We start from the raw sequence: 22,120 nt of genomic DNA, 5'->3' as shown, positions 1-22,120 counted from the left end.
AAAGCTAAAGCTCTATTAATAATTGTAAAATTAGATATAATGCATTTGGACGTTAATTGCCTGTTTCTGTATCAGGCTAACATCAAAAATATTAATTTTTTTGCCTCATTTAACTCACTGCGCTCTGGTCTGAACCTTAATAAAATTTTCATAAAATATACAAAGATGCCAACCTTTTATCATATCATGACGTGAACGGCCCATTTTGGGGGGCATTTTTTTTTACAAATCATAAACAAAAAATCAATTTCAAATTTTAAAAGTTTTAACTTGTCATAACACATAAAATAATATTTGAACTATCAATAACTTGTTGTGTTGTTGAAAATTTTTAAGTTCAACAAAATTTTTGTTGATATAACAAAATTGTTTGCTAATGTAACAAAATATTACCAAAATCGTAATTGTATTTACAAATTACGTTGTTAGCTCAAATTTAAACATAATTTTAATTGTATTAACAATAAAATTAATTGATATTTTTTTTTGTGTGAAGGACATAACATAAAATATAATATATTTATTTTCCAATGGCTGTTTGGAAAATATTATTATATTATTAATGCCTTATGATATGAATCTGAAGTATAAGAAATTATTGTTTTTTTTAATTTTAAATATAGTCCAAAATAAAAATTTTAAGCAATGTTTTTTTTTTAATAATATTTGTTCATGGCTGTTGAATAAATATTATTAAAAATGTTTCGTTAGCTAATGGGTGAAAGTAAAAACAATTGGAAACAATGAGTATTTTATGATAGATTTGTTTCATCAGTTCCTTAACTAATTTTAAAGCTTTTAACTACACTTTTCACATATTTTATGGATATTTTCTTTATATATACAAAATCAATTTCTCGACGGCATATTCAGTTTGTTTTTTTTCTTCTATATATAATAATAATAATAATAGTAATATATGATATTAGCACGTTATTGTTTCCAATATATATTTAATTTTTTTTCAATAAGTTCCTAACAAAGCAAAACGATTATTTACGAATTTTCTTCTAAATGTTATGCATAATTCTTATAAAGGTTTTCTTTTCGTCCATGTGGTCACTTAAATCAACACTAATATTATCTACACAGCATTTTGGTTAGCATATTGTTTATATCTCTTTCCCTTTGAAATGTTTAACAATATATGTATGTATGATTTTTAATAATTATGTTACTTATATGGTAGATCTATGTTTTTATGATCTTTTCGTTTTGTTTCATAATTTTTTATTCGTTTTATTAAGAAACCTAAGTACGTTGTATATGAAATTTGCATTTTGTTTACTTTTGTTTGTTTTAGTTTTTCAATTAAATTCATAATTCATAGCTTTTGTTTTGTAATTTACATACTAATTCCCTAAATAGTTTTGCATATCGAGTTGTTGGGCTTTTGAGTATTTTGTTTTTCTTGTAGGTATCTATGGGCGTAGGTCTGGTGGTTTATCTACATAAAAATTATTTTCTTTCATATTTTTTAACATTTCATATATGTATATATATTTTTTTTTCAAATAATAATAAATAATACAATATAAATTGTATATAATATTCAGTTTTTTGTTTTTGCTTTTTTTTTGTTTTCTTAAATACTATACATAATATATTTGAAATCTGGCAAATGGTTGATTTCAAACCTCTGATGCTTCCTTGGTATCGGTCAAACGAACTTGTGTAGCATCCGCTGTTACACCATTAACCGATAATTGTTGATCTCTCCACGGTGTGGTGAGTATTCGCAAACGTTGTCGTAATGTCCCAGGCGTTGTACAAAGTTTGAATATTGCCACTCCTGGTATCATCATAACCGATGATCCCGCTATACACCAGCCCAAAGCATTCGCCCAACGTGGATACGTATAATCCTCGTATGAAAGAGGTTCATAACCAATCAATCCATAAATGGTGATGAAAAGCAAAAATATGGGTGCCACAAAACGCCAACATACTTGCCAATATTTACCAGGACGGAAACCAATCATATCGCGTATGTCTTCACAAAATCGATTTGTTCCTGGAGAAAAAAAATGTCAAAAAAGTTTATTAAAGGTTTTTGGAAATTTTCTTCCCTTCTCCATTAACTACCATAGATCCATGATACTGCAATGGCTTCAAAGAATACTGCTATTAAAATAGAATAACCAGCCGCATAACGATCCAGTAGCTGGAAAAAGTAGAAACCACCTTGTGTACAACTGGCAAGACCCACCACAAAGTAGAGAGAGAATAGACCAGCTACGAATATTTCTCGATTACGTCCGATTTTGGGAAACTCATCACTTAGCGCTGTTATAATGGCCTCGGAACCGCCAAACTGTAATAAAGATTAACATTAATAAAGAAAATTGGGGAATTCAGGAAACGATATGGAATTTCTTGACTATGAGAGGACTACAATGGAAAGACGAATTAAAAAGCTCAACAAGTCGAATACTGGCGAATTATAAAGGGTGGTTAAAATTTCAAGGGCCGATGTTGATTTTGAATAAAACACAAACTATTTAGGAAATTATTGTAATTTTATTTTATTATGATATATTGGTATTACTCAATTATGTATGGAACAAAATATCGGCCAAATGGACTCCGCGACCTCGGCGGCACACCTTCATCCGATGGTCCGAATTTTCGATGACGCTGAGGCATAATGTAGGTTCTATGCCGTTAATGTGCCGAGTTATCTCATCCTTTAGCTCTTGAATTGTTGCTGGCTTACCGACGTACACCTTTTCTTTCAAATAACCCCAAAGAAAAAAGTCCAACGGTGTCAAATCACACGATCTTGGCGGCCAATTGACATCGCCATTACGTGAGATAACACGGCCATTGAATTTGTTGCGCAAACGAGCCATTGTTTCGTTAGCTGTGTGGCAAGTGGCACCGTCCTGCTGAAACCACATATCGTCCACATCAATATCTTCCAATTCCGGCCTTAAAAAGTTCGTTATCATCTCACGATGGCGAACACCATTCATAGTAACTACCTGACCGGCCTCATTTTGGAAAAAATACGGCTCGATGATGACGCCAGCCCATAAACCGCACCAAACAGTCACTCTTTGTGGGTGCATTGGTTTTTCGACAATCACTCTTGGATTCTCATTCGCCCACATGCGGCAATTCTGTTTATTGACGAATCCACTGAGGTGAAAATGTGCCTCATCACTGAAGACGATTTTCTTCGAAAATTGATCATCCACTGTTGCAATTTCTTGGAACCATTTAACACGTTGTTGGATTGGTTCAAATTGAGTAAGTCTGAAATAGAGAAATGTCAATGGTCATGCTAACCATTGCACTACGATGGATACCTAAAGGTTGCTAAGACTTCTAAAGTCTTTAGTTCAGATGGTCTGGCAAAGAAGATGCTGAAGAAGAGACTGCGAAATTCTTGTTCTTCAGTTCCACTGAAATTGGAGACATCTGGAAAAAAGGACGATTTTCTGGTAAGGAGACCCGGCAAAAGAGCGATGATAGGACATTTGTTTATCCTGTCTCAGTATTGCTGGCGACATATCTGAGTCTTTTAAACGCAGCTCAGGCTTCCCTATTGTCATTGAGTTAAACATGGAATCGGGAAGCACTCAGTGATAAGAAGTTTAAGTTCATCACTGTGGTTCCCAATGCACTTAATAATCTAAGAGTACCTGGAATAACATGGTGCCACCACACTTAGCCCTTAACATTACTGTGGTATCCCAATGGACTTAATAATCTAAGAGAACCTGGAATAACGTGGTGCCACCACACTTAACCCTTTGTAACAAACATTCTAGAACTTATTTTCCAGCTCTTCAGGTTAGGATAACCTGATCTGACCTGACAGCTAAAATAGCGGAGGAAAACAAATAAACTTACCCTTTTAGTCCATTTGGACTTGTCTAAAGCCTTTGACATGGATCACCATATCGGCCTCTATAATTATCTTAAATGATGGTTCATTAATTATATGGAATACCGAGGCTAAAGTTAACCACCAGATATCCACCTGACAACTTACATGAACAAATGTTTAATAATTGCTTCAAGACCCAATATCTGGGACCTTGATGGGAGCATTAATGCCTCCCGGTAGGTATTTGTTGTTGAAAGCTTTAGTCAAATTTCTGCCTCCCAAGACGACTGTAACTATTTTCCCGTCTTAGGGCGTTTTCGTTTCGCAAAAAATATGTTACCCTGGTGTTACACTACTTTTCCCCTCATTGTATTTTCGCGCAAATGATAGTGTCAATCCAAAGTTATTGTTAATTCATAATATTGTAAATGATACAGGATCCAAAAACTATGACCGCGTCCTTCATATTTTACAATCAATTTGGAGAATGTTGCACCTTTTTTCCCAATCGAAATCGCCATTAGTTAAATGATGTAAACCAAGTGCTGTATATCAGAAGATGCATACCCCAAAATTCTTGGTGTTTCGTTTGACGGAAAGTTACCAAAAATATAGAGAGCGTACCCAATGACCAGGAAGGCATTGTAATATAAAATGTCGAGCAATGCTGAGAGAATAATCTTTTTATCCATACTGCAGTCCCGTTCCGATTCCTTACATCATATGCAATCAACTCCATGGCAAAACTTTTATAAAGTAAAGAATACTATAATTCAGGTTGTAACTGATAGAGATTCAAAGAGTTGGGAAAAAGTCTCAACTATGTGTTCAAATTGCTGCCAATACGAGTCGCTGCAACATCCTGATTCAACAGACTATCCCAATTATGCCACATTCAGAGGGGTACCCTGAAAAAGAGAACCTCTCAAATACTGATCGAAGATTCTAATGATAGTCCTTATCAGGGATAATTCTCCCTACTATTACAGGGATAATTCTCCCTACTATTTCTATTGAAAGAAAGATTATCCACTGTTACTGAATATGGGACTTACTAACTAGAGAGATAATATCGGTGTTACCCCCGGTACGATCTGCTAAATCTATGTATTTAAAAACTTTCTGAATCAGGATAAATGACCAAAATATGGTACTCGCTGACACCATGGGGCACTTCCTAGCGTATTCTTAGGTTAGGTATAGTGCCAGTTCAGTCCAATGTGACACCACAATTGCGATGGGATGACTTAGAACAGCTTTTAAACTCTCCGAAATGTTACCAGCATTATTGAGAGGGGATTATCCACCGCTGAAAAACTTTTTGGTGTTTGGTGAAAACTGAACCCACAACCCTGTGTATGTAAAACGGGCTTGCTAACCATTCCACCATGTTGTCGTTATATGTGAGATCATATCTAGTAGATATGGTACATATCGACCACTTACAAATATTCAGGATTTTCAAACTTACCGAACTATCAAGACCCAAAGTCAGCAACATCATAAAGAATATCAATGCCCAAAAAGTACTTCCTGGCATTGTGGCAATGGCTGCTGGATAAACAACAAACACCAAACCAGGTCCTTCTGTGGCCACATCCTCGATATTTTGTCCTGATGTATGTGCCATATATCCAAGCACAGAGAATATCACAAAACCGGCAGCAAAACTTGTTGCCGAATTAATACAACTAGTTAGTAAAGCATCTCTGAAATTGAAAAGAAATGTATATTTTATAAAATAATATTGAAATAATATTTAGTAAAATTGTTTATGTGAATGTGCAAAGATATTATAAATTATCGTTTAAATTGGTTCTATTTGTTTTCTATACATCAATCATCTGTCGTCCACTACTCTTCTTCAGTAGTATCTGAGCCTTAGTTGAGACAGAGTAAGTGGGTAAAATATACAATATATTCCAACACTTCGAACAGGTGTGTTTTGTCAGTAGGACTCTAAATTAGGAATCCTCAGAGTATCGCTTGATTATGTCTTAAGATTTTGAGGCTGCAAAATAAGACTAATAAACCCTTTCCGCATTTGTGTTTATCGTTCATTACAAAGCCTATATGCCACTGTTATATTACAGTACCGAATATACAGCTTCTCATCCTTTGTCCCGGAAGGATCTAACGTTTGGAATTAACTTTCTTTCAGATCTGACTCTTACTCCTCTATTCAATTATGGAAAAGGATACGATGTATTTTCCATGTCATTTAGGTTTACAACATACCGTATATATTGCTTCAGATGTTTTGTCCCGGAAGGATATAATTCTCTGCTGTAGATTGTTCATCCGAATCTTGGATAATATTTAGTCATAGGATTTTTCCAATGGATATGTTGTCCTGGCTTAACTGGGCCAATGAAGGCCATGTCAAACAGAGCATTGGATACGAGACTAGACATAAGACCTATAGAGGTTCATGTCAAAAGCCACGACAGTCCATGATCGTATACATGAGGCCATAGCTGACGAGTGTGACATTTCCAGAACAGATACCTGAGAGAAATAACTGCTAAACCGATGGATCGAAGATGGGTGAAAGGACGGGACTGGGCGTATATGTGTAGAATCCAGACACCGAGATCCTATTCCAATTACTGGACCACAGCACAATATTGTGGACAGAAGTGTTTGCCAAAGCGGAATGTGTTAAATGGTTGGAAATAACACGAGGCACCCAAATGTGAATATTTCCACAGGTTGCCGGAGAGCAATAGCAGGCTTTAAGGTTCGATCGCGTACGCATTGGAATGCAAAAGGCTTGATCAACGAATATGGTAAGATCCGCATCATATGAGTGACGGAACATGCCGGAATAAGATGAAACCCAAACCCAATAAATGCAACGCAAACCGAGTAGAATGAAGAAGACAGGAGATCTTCTCAAAAAAACAGTAGGAAGACAGTCGGGAGGACCGTGGGAATAGTGACCGGGCACCTATTGAGAATTGAACGCACATCTGTGCCGAATAGTATCAGCAGATGATAGTGAATGTAGGTCGTGTTTTGAGGATGATGAGACCTTGGAACTTTACTCTTGTCACTAAAGGGTGATACGGTCAAATTTTGGTCAATATAAACTTGACGTATTTCTTTCAATTTTGCATTTAAAAAACCTGAACACCCCTCATTTTGAAGGTGTGTGTGTGTAGAATGTTGCTCCTATTTTGATTTTGGAATTCACTCTTCTGTTGTCAAAAGCAAGAAGAGCAAGCAAGAAGAGCAGCGTATCAAAATTTTGCTCGCGCATCGCGAAAATCCGAGCTACTCGCACGCAAAGCTGGCAAAATCGCTAAAAGTTGCCAAATCAACCGTTACAAATTTAATTAAAGTGTTTGGGGAACGTTTGTCGACAGCCAGGAAGTCTGGATCGGGGGGGAATCGAAAACCGGAAGCCGCTGAGACGACAAAGAGAGTTGCCGGTAGTTTCAAGCGAAACCCTAACCTCTCTCTCCGATATGCCGCAAATAAGCTGGGTGTATCGTCTACAACCGTGCATCGAACCAAAAAACGAGCCGGACTATCGACTTACAAGAAGGTAGTGACTCCAAATCGCGATGATAAACAAAATACAACGGCCAAAGCGCGATCCCGGACGCTGTACACGACGATGCTGACGAAGTTTGACTGCGTGGTAATGGACGACGAAACCTACGTCAAAGCCGACTACAAGCAGCTTCCGGGACAGGATTTTTATACGGCAAAAGGAAAGGGAAAGGTAGCAGATATTTTCAAGCACATAAAACTGTCAAAGTTCGCAAAGAAATATCTGGTTTGGCAAGCCATCTGTACCTGTGGCTTGAAAAGCAGCATTTTCATAGCTTCCGGGACTGTGAACCAAGAAATTTACGTGAAAGAGTGTTTGAATAAACGTCTGCTGCCTTTCCTGAAGAAACACGGTTGTTCCGCACTGTTTTGGCCGGATTTGGCATCTTGCCATTACGGTAAAAAGGCCATGGAGTGGTACGCCGCCAACAACGTGCAGGTGGTTCCCAAGGACAAGAACCCTCCCAACACGCCAGAGCTCCGCCCAATTGAGAAATACTGGGCTATTGTCAAGCGGAACCTAAAGAAGACCAAAAAAACTGCTAAGGACGAGCAGCAGTTCAAGGCGAACTGGCTTTCTGCGGCGAAGAAGGTGGACAGATTTTGTACAGCCACCTGTACAAAATCTGATGGCAGGTGTCAAGCGTGAGGCCCGGCAATTCGGATTTGGAAAAGCGAAAGCCTAACTGAATATTTTTCCTGAATTTTATACTAATTGAACTTGAAAAAGAAATTTAATTTGAATTTTTAAATAAACGATTTCACCGATTTACACGCGTTTTCCCTTGACCAAATTTTGACCGTATCACCCTTTACCTTTACTACTAAGAGTTAACCATATCGGTGATTCAAGATCTGGTCCAGCTGGAAAAGAGGGGCTAGAAACAAATTAAGTAACTCGTTGGAGATAGAGTCCCTGGAATAAAAGACGGGTTCGATGGAAAGAAGAAGTTTGAGTGCACAATATGTTAAGGTGTAAGGGAAACCTGGAATCAACCTAAGCTACATGCAGTGCTCCAACTCCTCATCGCTTCAGTATCTTCCTGAATCTTGATCAGAACTGACTAGTATGATAACTGATTTAGAGGATCATGCTACTAATAGGGTTTACGATATTGTGGTTCGGATGGTAGATGTGGAATTACCCGTAGATCACGTAATCATTTAAGTGGTTTAGGTCTAAGGGAAACCTCGATACTCTTTTCATCCTAACCTAACCTAAAACCATAAAGGTCATCTTCGCTTCAGTATCTTCATGAATTCTGATAACAACTGGCTAGTATAATTTCTGATTTAGAAGATTATGGTATGAATAGCAGCTGAGAATCAAACTAGGTGAGGTTAGGTTAGGTGGCTGACTGTTCGGCCAAAATGTCTAAAGGCAATAGATGCAGCATGGCATTACGGGAATCTGCTCATTTCTTACTGAATGCGCCTGAGATACACAAGCACGCCATACGCTGAACTTTATCTAAACCTGTCGGTTGCTGAAGTGCCGGCCACCAGACTACAACAACACCTTAGCATTACCTCCGAGGTTGATTCTCGGGAGCCACCGTGGTGCAATGGTTGGCATGCCCGCCTTGCATACACAAGGTCGTGGGTTCGATTCCTTCTTCGATCGAACACCAAAAGTTTTTCAGCGGTGGATTATCCTATCTCAGTAATGCTGGTGACATTTCTGAGGGTTACAAAGCTTCTATAAGTGGTTTCACTGCAACGTGGAACGCCGTTCGGACTCGCCTATAAAAAGGAAGTCCCTTGTCATTGAGCTTAACATGGAATCGGGCAGCACTCAGTGATTAGGGAGAAGTTCACCAATGTGGTATCACAATGGATTGAATAGTCTAAGTGAGCCTGAAATTTAATCGGGCTGCCACTTTAACCTAACCTAACCTAAGGTAATCCTTTTCGTGACGATGATCCAATGCAGCTCAGCGTGGACCAGGTCTTTGAAACAGCATTCTGGCAGATCTGAAATAAATTCCTCTGAGTATTGCACGATTGCGAGATATACAAATGTGGATATACCATAGAAACTATTTTTGTTGCGTAATGTTAACAATTCAGACTCCACCATTATCAATATAGGTCATCAATATCTTCTCACAATCAACGACATGGGCCACGAGAGTCTGGAGATACACTATGTCGCGGTTCACACCAATCTGAATTGTACTCAGCGTATTGCTCAATTCCATGTTACGTTTAATGACAATAGTCTGTCGGTAACGCTATTTAGAAGTCTATCAACTTGCATTTTGGTTCTAATTAGATTATGTGATAATTACAAATTACATACTTACTTATAAACATTATTATGATATTTATTATATGATGCATAGGCTAATAGCACTCCAAATCCTGGACCCAAAGAAAAGAACACTTGTGTGGCGGCATCAACCCAAACTTCTGCCTTATAGATAGCATCGAAATTTGGATTTAAATAATACTGTATGCCCATCGCTGATCCAGGTAATGTTATGCCACGTATCAGTAGTATCAACAATACCACATACGGAAAGAGAGCTGTGAACCATACCACTTTACCGGATGTTCCGATTCCTTTCCACAGAGAAAAATAGCAAATCAAATAGACTATCAGCAGACATATAACTAGATCCCATTTTATGGCACCCAAATTATGAAGACCATCACTTTGATTTAATTCTAAAATATAACGACTGAAAATGAAAAGAAGAGAAAAGAGAGAGAGAGGAAATTAGCAAAGCTTTCATTTTGGATTAAATAATACTTACTTGAAATATTCTGAAGCTGCTGATTGGAAACGTTCACTGGCTGGTGTAGTGGTGGATAACGCCATAGTGAGATTTGCCAAGGATGTATTGAACTCGGAGGTAATTGTGGAGTTTAACAGACTATCGCTAACATTGGCACCTAACAGGGAAGGAGAACCGGTCTGCTGTTCAAACTGAAAATATAGAAGAAGATTCGAGTTATTTTCAAAATGCAAAATTAGTCAGCTGACAACAGCTAGAAAATGTCCTTTAATGTCAAATACATCAAAATTTGTTTGAAGCGCATTAATAATTTCTAGTACAACATACAATGGTGAACAGTTTTGTGTAGTTTATACAACAACTGTGGTGACCCACAGTTGTAGTTTTGTCCTTTAGTTGTTGTTTTGTCCTTTAGTGGTGAGTTAAAAAAAAATAGAAAAATGTGTCAACCCTATGTCATATACCGTCAATCGCTTTATTTGTAGTTGCCCATTAATGGTAAATAAAATTTTATCATATTTTCTATGATTTTTTTCTTACCGGTCTACAGTCATCAGTATTCCAAAAATTTGTACAGGATGTCCAGGGCAATGCATTCGTAAATGAGGCAAAAAAGAAACGCAACGACCACGCAATGATAACATTGTAATAAAAATCAACATAGAAGGCTATTAAAACCACAGCATAACCAATTCCTAAAATTATAGAAAAAAAGGAGAAGATTGGTAATCATGTTTCGGATGTTAGACAAGTTACCTTGCATTACCCTTGAAGAGCGGCACGAGACGTCCCCAACATGTTATGGCACCTTTACGATTGTGTTGTCCTAAAGCTAATTCCATGTAAAAGAGGGGTATACCACCAACTAATAACATAATACAATAAGGTACGAGAAATGCGCCTGAAAGGGAATACAAAAATTTTAATTATTATTTTTATAAAAACAAAAACTAATATATGTATTTAATATATGCAATTGAACAATAGAACCGAGAGCAGTCTTTATATCAAAGTTAAATTTTTTATTGAAACTTTGACAAAATTTTCTATAGAAATGACATTTTGACAACATTTTCTGTAGAAATGAAATTTTGACAGAATAGAAATGAAATTTTGACAAAATCTCCTATATTTTTAGAAAATTTAGTATAGAAATGAAATTTTGAGAAAATTTCCTATAGAAATGAAATTTTGACAAAATTTCCTATAGAAATTAAATTTTGACAAAATTTCGTTTAGAAATGAAATTTTGACCAAAATTTCGTTTAGAAATGAAATTTTGACAAAATTTCCTTTAGAAATGAAATTTTGACCAAATTTCCTATAGAAATAAAATTTTGACAAAATTTCCTATAGAAATGAAATTTTGACAAAATTTCCTATAGAAATGAAATTTTGACAAAATTTCCTATAGAAATGAAATTTTGACAAAATTTCCTATAGAAATGAAATTTTGACAAAATTTCCTATAGAAATGAAATTTTGACAAAATTTCCTATAGAAATGAAATTTTGACAAAATTTCCTATTGAAATTAAATTTTGACAATATTTCCTATAGAAATGAAATTTTGACAAAATTTCCTATAGAAATTAAATTTTGACAAAATTTCCTTTAGAAATGAAATTTTGACCAAAATTGCTATAGAAATGAAATTTTGACAAAATTTCCTTTAGAAATGAAATTTTGACCAAATTTCCTATAGAAATAAAATTTTGACAAAATTTGATATAGATATGAAATTTTGACAAAATTTCCTATAGAAATGAAATTTTGACAAAATTTCCTATAGAAATGAAATTTTGACAAAATTTCCTATAGAAATGAAATTTTGACAAAATTTCCTTTAGAAATGAAATTTTGACAAAATTGATAGATATGGAATTTTTAGAAAATTTCCTATAGAAAAGAAATTTTGACATAATTTCCTGTAGAAATGAAATTTTGACAAAATTTTCTAAAGAAATGAAATTTTTACAAAATTTCCTATAGCAATGAAACTTTTAGAAATACCCGATATCTGTAAGTTAGGCTTTATCTATTTTCCTATTTCTTTGCTTTTAATTAGATTTAAATTATTATATTTTAATATATTTTTCTCACAAGAATTTAAAGAAATGTTATCATTGTCCAATTATTTAAGGTCTCACCTCATTGAAATACCTTTAGCCATCCAATTTTCAATAAAAATTGGAAGTGGATTGTCTGCTTTTGTCGGTGGTATATCTGCCAGCATGTTTGGTACAGAGTGCTATTGACAACTCATTCATTTTATTCCATAAAATTTTGGTTGTTGTAAAATCAGGGTACCTAAAATTGTCAAATACGTCGTCGAAACATGTCTGCCAACCATCAACTGACACATCTTGAGGCCACTCTTTCTATGGATAGGTATTACATTCTATTCCTAGGCATTACATTCTATTTGTAATACGACGGTTGTATAATCATTTCAGGTAATTGAAGTAATCATGGGGATTCGCTAAGGAAAATTAAACTAGGACAACTGGCGACATGCACACAAAAAAGTGCCTTGTAAATTTAAGCAGATTTTTACAATATTTATACAAGAATTTTCCAGAATTTTAGTTAATTTTTCGTATCTCAACAAAAATTAACTGCTCGAAAGGAAATTTTACAAATTTTAGGTAGCAATCGTTTAGTTAATGGAACTTTTGATGTTTTCGTAGATTTTGCAAAATAGTCCTCTCCTCCGATTAAGAGGTACTTATTTTCTTTTTGACAAAATATTCTATATTTTCTATAGAAATAAATTTTTGACAAAATTTTCTATAGAAATAAAATTTTGACAAAATTTTCTATAGAAATAAAATTTTTACAAAATTTACTATAGAAATAAAATTTTGACAAAATTTTCTATAGAAATAAAATTTTGACAAAATATTCTAAAGAAATAACATTTTGACAAAATTTTTTATAGAAATAAAATTTTGAAAAAAATTCTATAGAAATAAAATTTTGACACAATTTTCTGTAGAAATAAAATTTTTAAGCTGAGATCAAAAAAATAACAACAATGATTAAAGAACAAAAACCAACAATAACAAACGAATTAAAGAAAGAAGAGGTAGCACGCTCGAAATAAAACCCAGCCAACTTCACTCAAATCGATGATTTGACGGTGGCAAAGGAAAAGAGAGATGTTTGTACGAGTTTATTTCGGCATAAACCGGCTATCAATGTAAAGCCTTTTTTCGGAGGTTTCAAGTGTGGTTTATTGTTGGGTTTAATGAACTGCCTGAATTTATTCTGATAATTGGTTGATAGTTTTTCTGCAAGTAGAGGATGCTGATGAGGAATGTGGTAATTCCGAAACGTGCGTCCATCCAACCATCTTGCAGTCTATAGGGCTTTGCCCAAATAAATTTGACAAACATTCTTTTCCTCTGTTGGTTAAGCTACACTTGTAGTTTGAAATCAAGAAAACAACAAAATTTTCTATAGAAATAAAATGTTGACAAAATTTTTTATAGAAATAAAATTTTGTCAAAATTTTCTATAGAAATAAAATTTCGACAAAATTTTCTATAGAAATAAAATTATGACAAACTTTTCTATAGAAATAAAACGTCGACAAAATATTCTATAGAAACAAAATTTTTACAAAATTCTGACAAAATTTTCTATAGAAATAAAATTTTGACAAAATTTTCTATACAAATAATATTCTGACAAAATTTTCTATAGAAATAAAATTTTGACAAAATTTTCTATAGAAATAAAATTCTGACAAAATTTTCTATAGAAATGAAGTTTTGACAAAAGTTTCTTTAGAAATAAAATTTTGACAAAATTTTCTATAAAAATAAAATTTTAACAAAATTTTCTATAGAAATAAAATTTCGACAAAATTTTCTATAGAAATAAAATTATGACTAAATTTTCTATAGAAATACAATTGTCACAAAATTTTCTATAAAAATAAAATTTTGACAAAATTTTGTATAAAAATAAAATTTTGACAAAATTTTCTATAGAAATAAAATTTTCTATAAAAATAAATAAATAGGGAAATAAAATTTTGACAAAATTTTCTAAGGAAATAAAATTATGACAAAATTTTCTATAGAAATAAAATTTTGACAAAAGTTTCTATAGAAATCAAATTTTGACAAAATTTTCTATAGAAATCAAATTTTGAGAAAATTTTCTATAAATATAAAATTTTGACAAAATTTTTTATAGAAATAAAATTTTGACAAAATTTTCTATAGAAATAAAAGTTTGGCAAAATTTTCTATAGAAATAAAATTTTGGCAAAATTTTCTATAGAAATAAAATTTTGGCAAAAACTTTCTATAGAAATAAAATTTTGACAAAATTTTTTATAGAAATAAAATTTCGGCAAAATTTTCAAAACAAATGCAATTTTGACAAAATTTTCTAAAGAAATAAAATTTTTACAGAATTTTCTATAGAAATAAAATATATATGAAATAATCGCGTCGTTAGGAGAAAAATATAAACTCCGGCTGAAGGCCGCTCGTCGTTTTTTTTTTGGAAAGTGGAAAATCTCGGCCAAATGCCGTAAACTTATGTAACTTTGGATCACGTTAGCCCACTTTGGATTCAGTCATTAGAAGAAAGTCTCAAACCCCTGCCGTCTACTTATATTACTTTGCAATCGCGTCAGTTCATTTTGAACACTGTCCATAGGACAAAACTTTGAACACCGTCCACTCTTATATTGCCAAGTTCGCGTTGGTCTACCTTGGATCTATTTATAGGAAAAAGTCTTAAACCTCATCATCCATATCAAATCTGTTGCAATACAATGTCGAAACAACAACAGTTACCACCATGTTAAAATCGCAGAAAACGAAAATAGGTCCCACTTGACAAAGAAGCACAATCGCAAAAAGGCATATGGGCTTCATTTTCATTTGAATTTACTGGGGTTTATTTTCATAATACAAATGGAACCCAAAAAAAAAAATGAACTTACACCCCAAAAAAGCGTAAAAACTTGGTGTTGTTGTTTTCCATATAATGTTGTGGGTCCTGCTTGATTTAGGTTTTGAGGTGAATTTTCATGGGTCCATATTCATAGCGCCGACATTTTTCTGTGAGTGTATGGTATCAATTTTGTGATAACTTTGTCTCTCAGTGTATTATGAAGTAACACCTCAAAAAACTTAAAAATTTGGTGTTGTTCTTTTCCGTATAATTTTTTGGTGTCCTGCTTGCTTTAGGTTTTGAGGCAAATTTTCATGGAGCCAAATCCAAATTCCACAAAAGGATTTGAGGTTAATTTCATTAAATTACACCCCAAAAAACATAACATTTTGTTTTGGTTTTCCATATATTTTTTTGGGGACCTACTTAATTTAGGGTTTGAGGTACATTATTCATTTGCGGCCCATATTCATAGCGCCGATTTTTTTCTGTGACTGTGTGGTATGAATATTTCGATAGCCCTGTCTCTCAGTGTATTATCTCTTCTGTATTGGCCCTTTTCCCACTTTCCCAGTACACCTCGTGATACTTTAATTGAAGTCAAACCTTTCCAAGTACTAAGTATTGGGTATACAAATACACTTGAACCTAATAAGGATGTATGTGTGTGTATACTCCTGGAAATGCTTTTAAGTATAAAAATGGCAGGATAGAGAGAGAAATTTTTCAATTTGTTGTTGTTGTTCTTGTTCTTGATGGTGTAGTAACAATGAAAATTAGATTTATTCATAATAGTATTTTGGTCCTCAATATTCACACCATCATTCTATATCATTCATCTCTGTTCACCCGCCCCCATACCCCGTATAACCTAATATAGGAGGGTATACCAATATATACATATCACCAAGCATCCTTATCAACAGCATCTACGTCACCATTATCAATTCTCTCACTACATTACCGCCAACATCCAACTGCAAGCATCCATTCACATTCACCACACCATGGCCTTTCACCATTATGGACATGTTAATAATGTGATTTTAAAAGCATTAAATTGTTCTTTGTTTTTTTTTTCGTTTTTTGTTTTTTGTGCTCCTTGTCCTCTTGAAGAGGGCCAGTAAATTGTCACTGAGATTTTGTTAGCACGTCATTAGCATGGCAGATTGAAGCCGTTGCTTTCTATCATGCTAATACCAAAGACACCAGCCATCATCACCCGTATAAACTTTGGAGCAATTTTAATTGTGACCGGAAATTAAAGGAAATTACTTTGTCAGTTACACAGTTCATATGGAAGTCACTTATTATGGTGTGCTATGGTATGAGATATGATGACATTGGATAAATAGGAAGGATAAATTTTCTGGTTGATTTTGGTCTATTGAGCCTCGCTGGAAAGTGGGTCATGCATATATGATACTTAGCCCAAAATGATGATGGCGTTACCAATTTTATCATATGGGCATTGATCTCTTACAATCAGATATTCTCGGGGGACTGAAAAATGCCGGGATATGTCCTAAAACCAGTATTAAAACTCTGAGCCTCCAAACATTTTGACCGCAGACCATGGACATTCCTACAAGGCTACATGCAAGAAAATAATTATTTCCTCTCAAACGAAATTTTAGACAAACAGCCATCGTTTACTATTTGCTTTGCTGTATATCAATTTTTGAAAGGAAAGTATATTCTATTTGTGATAAACATTGATTATTTTACAGGATGTGAAAACAATTTCTTAAAGACTAACTGAAAACATTTTTTTAATTTTCTGGCATTTTTTTCCTTCACTTCTTTCTCAGTTCTACGAAGTTTATACAGTTCGTAGCACTTCTTCTTGTACTATGTAGAAGAAATTATTTGATTTTACAATTTTGTTTAAATTTTACCTTTCGCCTGGATGTAGAATCGAACATAGGACCATACAGTTTGGGCTACACGCAATCAATAGATAATTATCTCTACAGCCCTCCACGCACAAGCAATACATATATAGTCAAATAACTATATTGATAGAGCATAGTTTTAGGCACCCACGAGCCGATATAAAGAAACTTTATTTAAAAGAAAAATGCACATCAGTCGGTCCTTTCATCCAAACACCAAGTACCAAATACAACTTTTAGCAATGGATATGTAATTTTTGAAAGGATGTTATTAAATTTTTAATACGAAACCTCAAAATATGTCTTAAGATATAAAGGCAGAAAAGCACAGTGTTTGATGTTAACGAAATGGTCTGTGATTTTGGAATACAAAGTATTTTTTTAATAGCAAAAATATAAATTTTGTAACAAAAAATATCTGGACCTAAATCCGTTAGAATTTTGCGTCTGTGACCTAAACTCATTGGAATTTTGCTCGGGAGACCGACAATACAGGGTGTCTGATATGTATTGTAACCAACTTTAGGCTGCTATAATTTCTAAACCGCTCGTCTGACAGCTGATAGATTTATTCCAGTTATAGTTCATTTTACACAACCATTTTGGTCTATAGTATTCAGAAATAAAGTTGGCTATGATGAAATTCAAGCGCGATAGCCTTTTATATGACTGAATAATCACAAGTGGCTATCGTTAGAGCCCTCCAGCATTTAAATTTAAATAAATCTTTGTTACTCTTACCATCGTTCGTTACGATGATACTGGTAGTGATAAATCGCGTCCAAAAAGTTGACCAAACAAGTAAGGATCGGTTCAGATTTAGATATAGCTCCCATATATATGTTTTTCTGATTTCGACAAAAATGGTCAAAAAACCAACATTTTCCTTGTTAAATCGCCACTGCTTAGTCGAAAAGTTGTAAAAATGACTCTACTTTTCCTAAACTTCTAATGCATAAATATATATCGAGCGATAAATCATAAATAAACTTTTGTGAAGTTTCCTTAAAATTGCTTCAGATTTCAATGTTTCCCATATTTTTTTACTAAAATTGTGTTCCACCCTAGTGCATTAGCCAACTTAAATTTTGAGTCTAAAGATTTTGTAAAAGTCTATCAAATTCTGCCCAAATCGAGTGATATATTAATGTATGTATTTGGGACAAACCTTTATATATAGCACCCAACACATTTGATGGATGTGATATGGTATCGAAAATTTAGATCTACAAAGTGGTATAATATAGTCGGCCCCGCCCGACTTTAGACTATAGTCGGGCGGGGCCGACTAGACAGACAGACATACAGACAGACAGACATCGCTAAATCGACTCGGAATTTAATTTTAACCCGACCCGTATACTAAAAGGTTGGTCTATGATTACTCCTTCTTGGCGTTACATACAAATGCACAAACTTATTATACCCTGTACCACAGTAGTGGTGAAGGGTATAAAAACGGTAATAACACCAAAAATGATCCGAAAAGTGATCGAAGTCGTCGCCAAAGTGAAATGATCCGAAAAGTGATCGAAGTCGTCGCCAAAGTGGTAGGAAGATTGCTCTCAGCTGAACATAACGCGATAACGAATGCCATACATACATATTGAAAAATGAGTTTAGACTAAAGCCATTGAAGTTCCAAAAAGTGCACTCATTGATACATAAAAAATGTTAGACTGGAAAGACCCCAACAATTGCTTCCTATGCACGAAAGTGGCCAGTTACCGATGAGAAGTCATTTCAAAAAGAGCATTTTGTGAACAAACATAATGGTTAAAGGGTGATACGGTCAAAATTTGTTCAAGGGAAAACGCGTGTAAATCGGTGAAATCTTTTATTTAAAAAATCAAATTAAATTTCTTTTTCAAGTTCAATTAGTTAAAATTCAGGAAAACTATTCAGTTAGGCTTGTCCTCCTTCTTCGCCGCAGAAATCCAGTTTGCCTTGAACTGCTGCTCGTCCTTAGCAGTTTTTTGGTCTTCTTTAGGTTCCGCTTGACAATAGCCCAGTATTTCTCAATTGGGCGGAGCTCTGGCGTGTTGGGAGGGTTCTTGTCCTTGGGAACCACCTGCACGTTGTTGGCGGCGCACCACTCCATGGCCTTTTTACCGTAATGGCAAGATGCCAAATCCGGCCAAAACAGTACGGAACAACCGTGTTTCTTCAGGAAAGGCAGCAGACGTTTATTCAAACACTCTTTCACGTAAATTTCTTGATTGACAGTCCCGGAAGCTATGAAAATGCTGCTTTTCAAGCCACAGGTACAGATGGGTTGCCAAACCAGATATTTCTTTGCGAACTTTGACAGTTTTATGTGCTTGAAAATATCTGCTACCTTTCCCCTTCCTTTTGCCGTATAAAACTCCTGTCCCGGAAGCTGCTTGTAGTCGGCTTTGACGTAGGTTTCGTCGTCCATTACCACGCAGTCAAACTTCGTCAGCATCGTCGTGTACAGCCTCCGGGATCGCGCTTTGGCCGTCGTATTTTGTTTATCATCGCGATTTGGAGTCACTACCTTCTTGTAAGTCGATAGTCCGGCTCGTTTTTTGGCTCGATGCACGATTGTAGACGATACACCCAGCTTATTTGCGGCATCTCGGAGAGAGAGGTTAGGGTTTCGCTTGAAACTACCGGCAACTCTCTTTGTCGTCTCAGCGGCTTCCGGTTTTCGATTTCCCCCCGATCCAGACTTCCTGGCTGTCGATAAACGTTCCCCAAACACTTTAATTACATTTGTAACGGTTGATTTGGCAACTTTTAGCGGTTTTGCCAGCTTTGCGTGCGAGTAGCTCGGATTTTCGCGATGCGCGAGCAAAATTTTGATACGCTGCTCTTCTTGCTTGGACGGCATTTTGACAACTGAAGAGTGAATTCCAAAATCAAAATAGGAGCAACATTGTACACACACACACCTTCAAAATGAGGGGTGTTCAGGTTTTTAAAATGCAAAATTGAAAGAAATACGTCAAGTTTATATTGACCAAATTTTGACCGTATCACCCTTTACGGGATTACTTGCCAAAGAGGTCAGCTGAAAATGTACAACTTCGATGGGCCATCAGAACTCAAGGGCCGTCGATGGTAACGGTGTGGGCCCCGTCAGGACCCATGGTCGTTCCCCGATTGTATTAATCGAAATAAAGTCAAAATAAGTGCCAGATGTTATCGGTAAACTGTCCTAGAGACAACATTTTCGGGCGGAGACCATGAACATTCCAACAGGCATCATCACACTCACCCCGTGCCAACCAAGAATGGTTTTAAAAGGTGGATCCCGGGTTCATTTCTAGAACACAATCGCAATTAAAATCTCTGGATATGAATCCGTTGGTCTTTTGAGACTGCATTACTGCGGAGAGTATGGTTGGCTCTAAAAAATACCAAAGAATCGATCATGTCAATTCAGAGGAAATTTGTCAATTCAAGTTGCAATGTACCACAAAATTTTCGGCCGGAGACCATGAACATTCAAACAGGACTTGGCATCATCACACTCACCCCGTGCCAACCAAGGATGGTTTTAATAGGTGGTTCCCGGATTAATTTCTAAAATACAATCGCAATCAAAATCTCTGGATATGAATCCGTTGGACTTTTGAGACTGGATTACTTTGGAGAGTATGGTGCGTTGTAAAAAATACCAAAGAATCGATCATGTCAATTCAGAGGAAATTTGTCAGTAAATGATGTGTAATACACAGCCATTTGTTTGTCAGTTGTCTTCAAAGTAATCAGGAAAACCATCCGCCGAGGTCGGATCACTCTTCACCTCCACAATTTGAGCTCTCATACAACTGCATTTGGGAGCCACCGTGGTGTAATGGTTACACGCAGAGAAGAAACATGATTGTCACAATCATATTCGAAGAGCAAAATAATATGATAGGAGCTATTTTTGCGGCGACCATGTAACATTTTAACCTGCAACCATGTTGGCTCAGTGAACATGGTTCTAAGAAAAATGTAATTGTCCTCATCTAAAATGTTATTATATTGATAAAAAGAATTTTGTTTGAATGAAAAGACAATGGTCACGATTTAAAATGTTATGGTGGTATTCATTAAAAATGTTTTTCTCCTAGTTAAAAGAACATGGTCACAACCTAAAATGTTTTCATCTTTATGAAAAAACTTTTTTCATCGTCGAAAAAAGGACTTGACCACTTGAGAAAAGAAAACACAAAATTAATTTTATTTGTTTGTTTTTATTTATTTATAAACTAATTCATTGTTTATTTGTATTTATAATGCCGTTCAAGCAAACATCATATATTTTTATACCCTTCACCACTACTGTGGTACAGGGTATAATAAGTTTGTGCATTTGTATGTAACGCCAAGAAGGAGTAATCATAGACCAACCTTTTAGTATACGGATCGCCTTAGAATTAAATTCTGAGTCGATTTAGCGATGTCCGTCTGTCTGTCCGTCTGTCTGTCTGTCTGTCTGTTGATGTATTTTTGTGTGCAAAGTACAGCTCGCAGTTTTAGTCCGATTGTCCTAAAATTTAGTATAGGGTCCTGTTTCGGCTCAAAGACGATCCCTATTGATTTTGGAAAAAATCGGTTCAGATTTAGATATAGCTGCCATATATATTTTTCACCGATCTGGTCATAATTGGCGTGTATATCAACCGATCTTCCTCAAATTCCGTACATCCGAATATTTTATGAGTCTCGAAAAACTTGCAAAATATCAGCAAAATCGGTTCAGATTTAGATATAGCTCCCATATATAGCTTTCGCCCGATTTACACTCATTTGCCCACAGAGGCCAATTTTTTGCTCCGATTTCGTTGAAATTTTGCATAGGGAGTAGAATTAGCGTTGTAACTATGCGTGCCAAATTTGCTTGAAATCGGTTCAGATTTGGATATATCTCCCATATAAAGCTTTCGCCCGATTTACACTGATATGACCACAGAGGTCAATTTTTAACTCCGATTTAGTTGAAATTTTGCACAGGGAGTAGAATTAGCATTGTAGCTATGCGTGCCAAATTTGGTTGAAATCGGTTCAGATTTAGATATAGCTCCCATATATATGTTTTTCTGATTTCGACAAAAATGGTCAAAATACCAACATTTTCCTTGTAAAATCGCCACTGCTTAGTCGAAAAGTTGTAAAAATGACTCTAATTTTCCTAAACTTCTAATACATATATATCGAGCG

At 35.1% G+C, this 22,120-nt stretch overlaps 1 protein-coding gene across 2 annotated transcripts in view; it reads right to left on the bottom strand.

The window, feature by feature from the left end:
- Nucleotides 1-920: 920 nt before the first annotated feature.
- DAT (Sodium-dependent dopamine transporter) overlaps nt 921-22,120 on the bottom strand; it is a 62,714-nt gene continuing 41,514 nt past the window's right edge. For both annotated transcript variants that reach the window (XM_075312075.1, XM_075312074.1), the window contains exons 3-9: nt 10,901-11,035; nt 10,675-10,829; nt 10,153-10,325; nt 9,700-10,077; nt 5,307-5,544; nt 2,086-2,314; nt 921-2,014 (exon numbers count right to left, since the gene is read on the bottom strand). In XM_075312075.1, coding sequence (XP_075168190.1) covers nt 1,632-2,014; nt 2,086-2,314; nt 5,307-5,544; nt 9,700-10,077; nt 10,153-10,325; nt 10,675-10,829; nt 10,901-11,035 — 1,691 coding nt within the window. In that variant the 3' untranslated portion in view covers nt 921-1,631. The remainder of the gene's footprint in view (nt 2,015-2,085; nt 2,315-5,306; nt 5,545-9,699; nt 10,078-10,152; nt 10,326-10,674; nt 10,830-10,900; nt 11,036-22,120) is intronic.

This window comes from Haematobia irritans, chromosome 5 (assembly GCF_050003625.1).
Source record: "Haematobia irritans isolate KBUSLIRL chromosome 5, ASM5000362v1, whole genome shotgun sequence".
Classification (NCBI taxonomy): Eukaryota; Metazoa; Arthropoda; class Insecta; order Diptera; family Muscidae; genus Haematobia; species Haematobia irritans.
The sequence above is the reverse complement of the archived record's forward strand: the minus strand, read 5'-3'. Positions and strand labels throughout refer to the sequence as shown.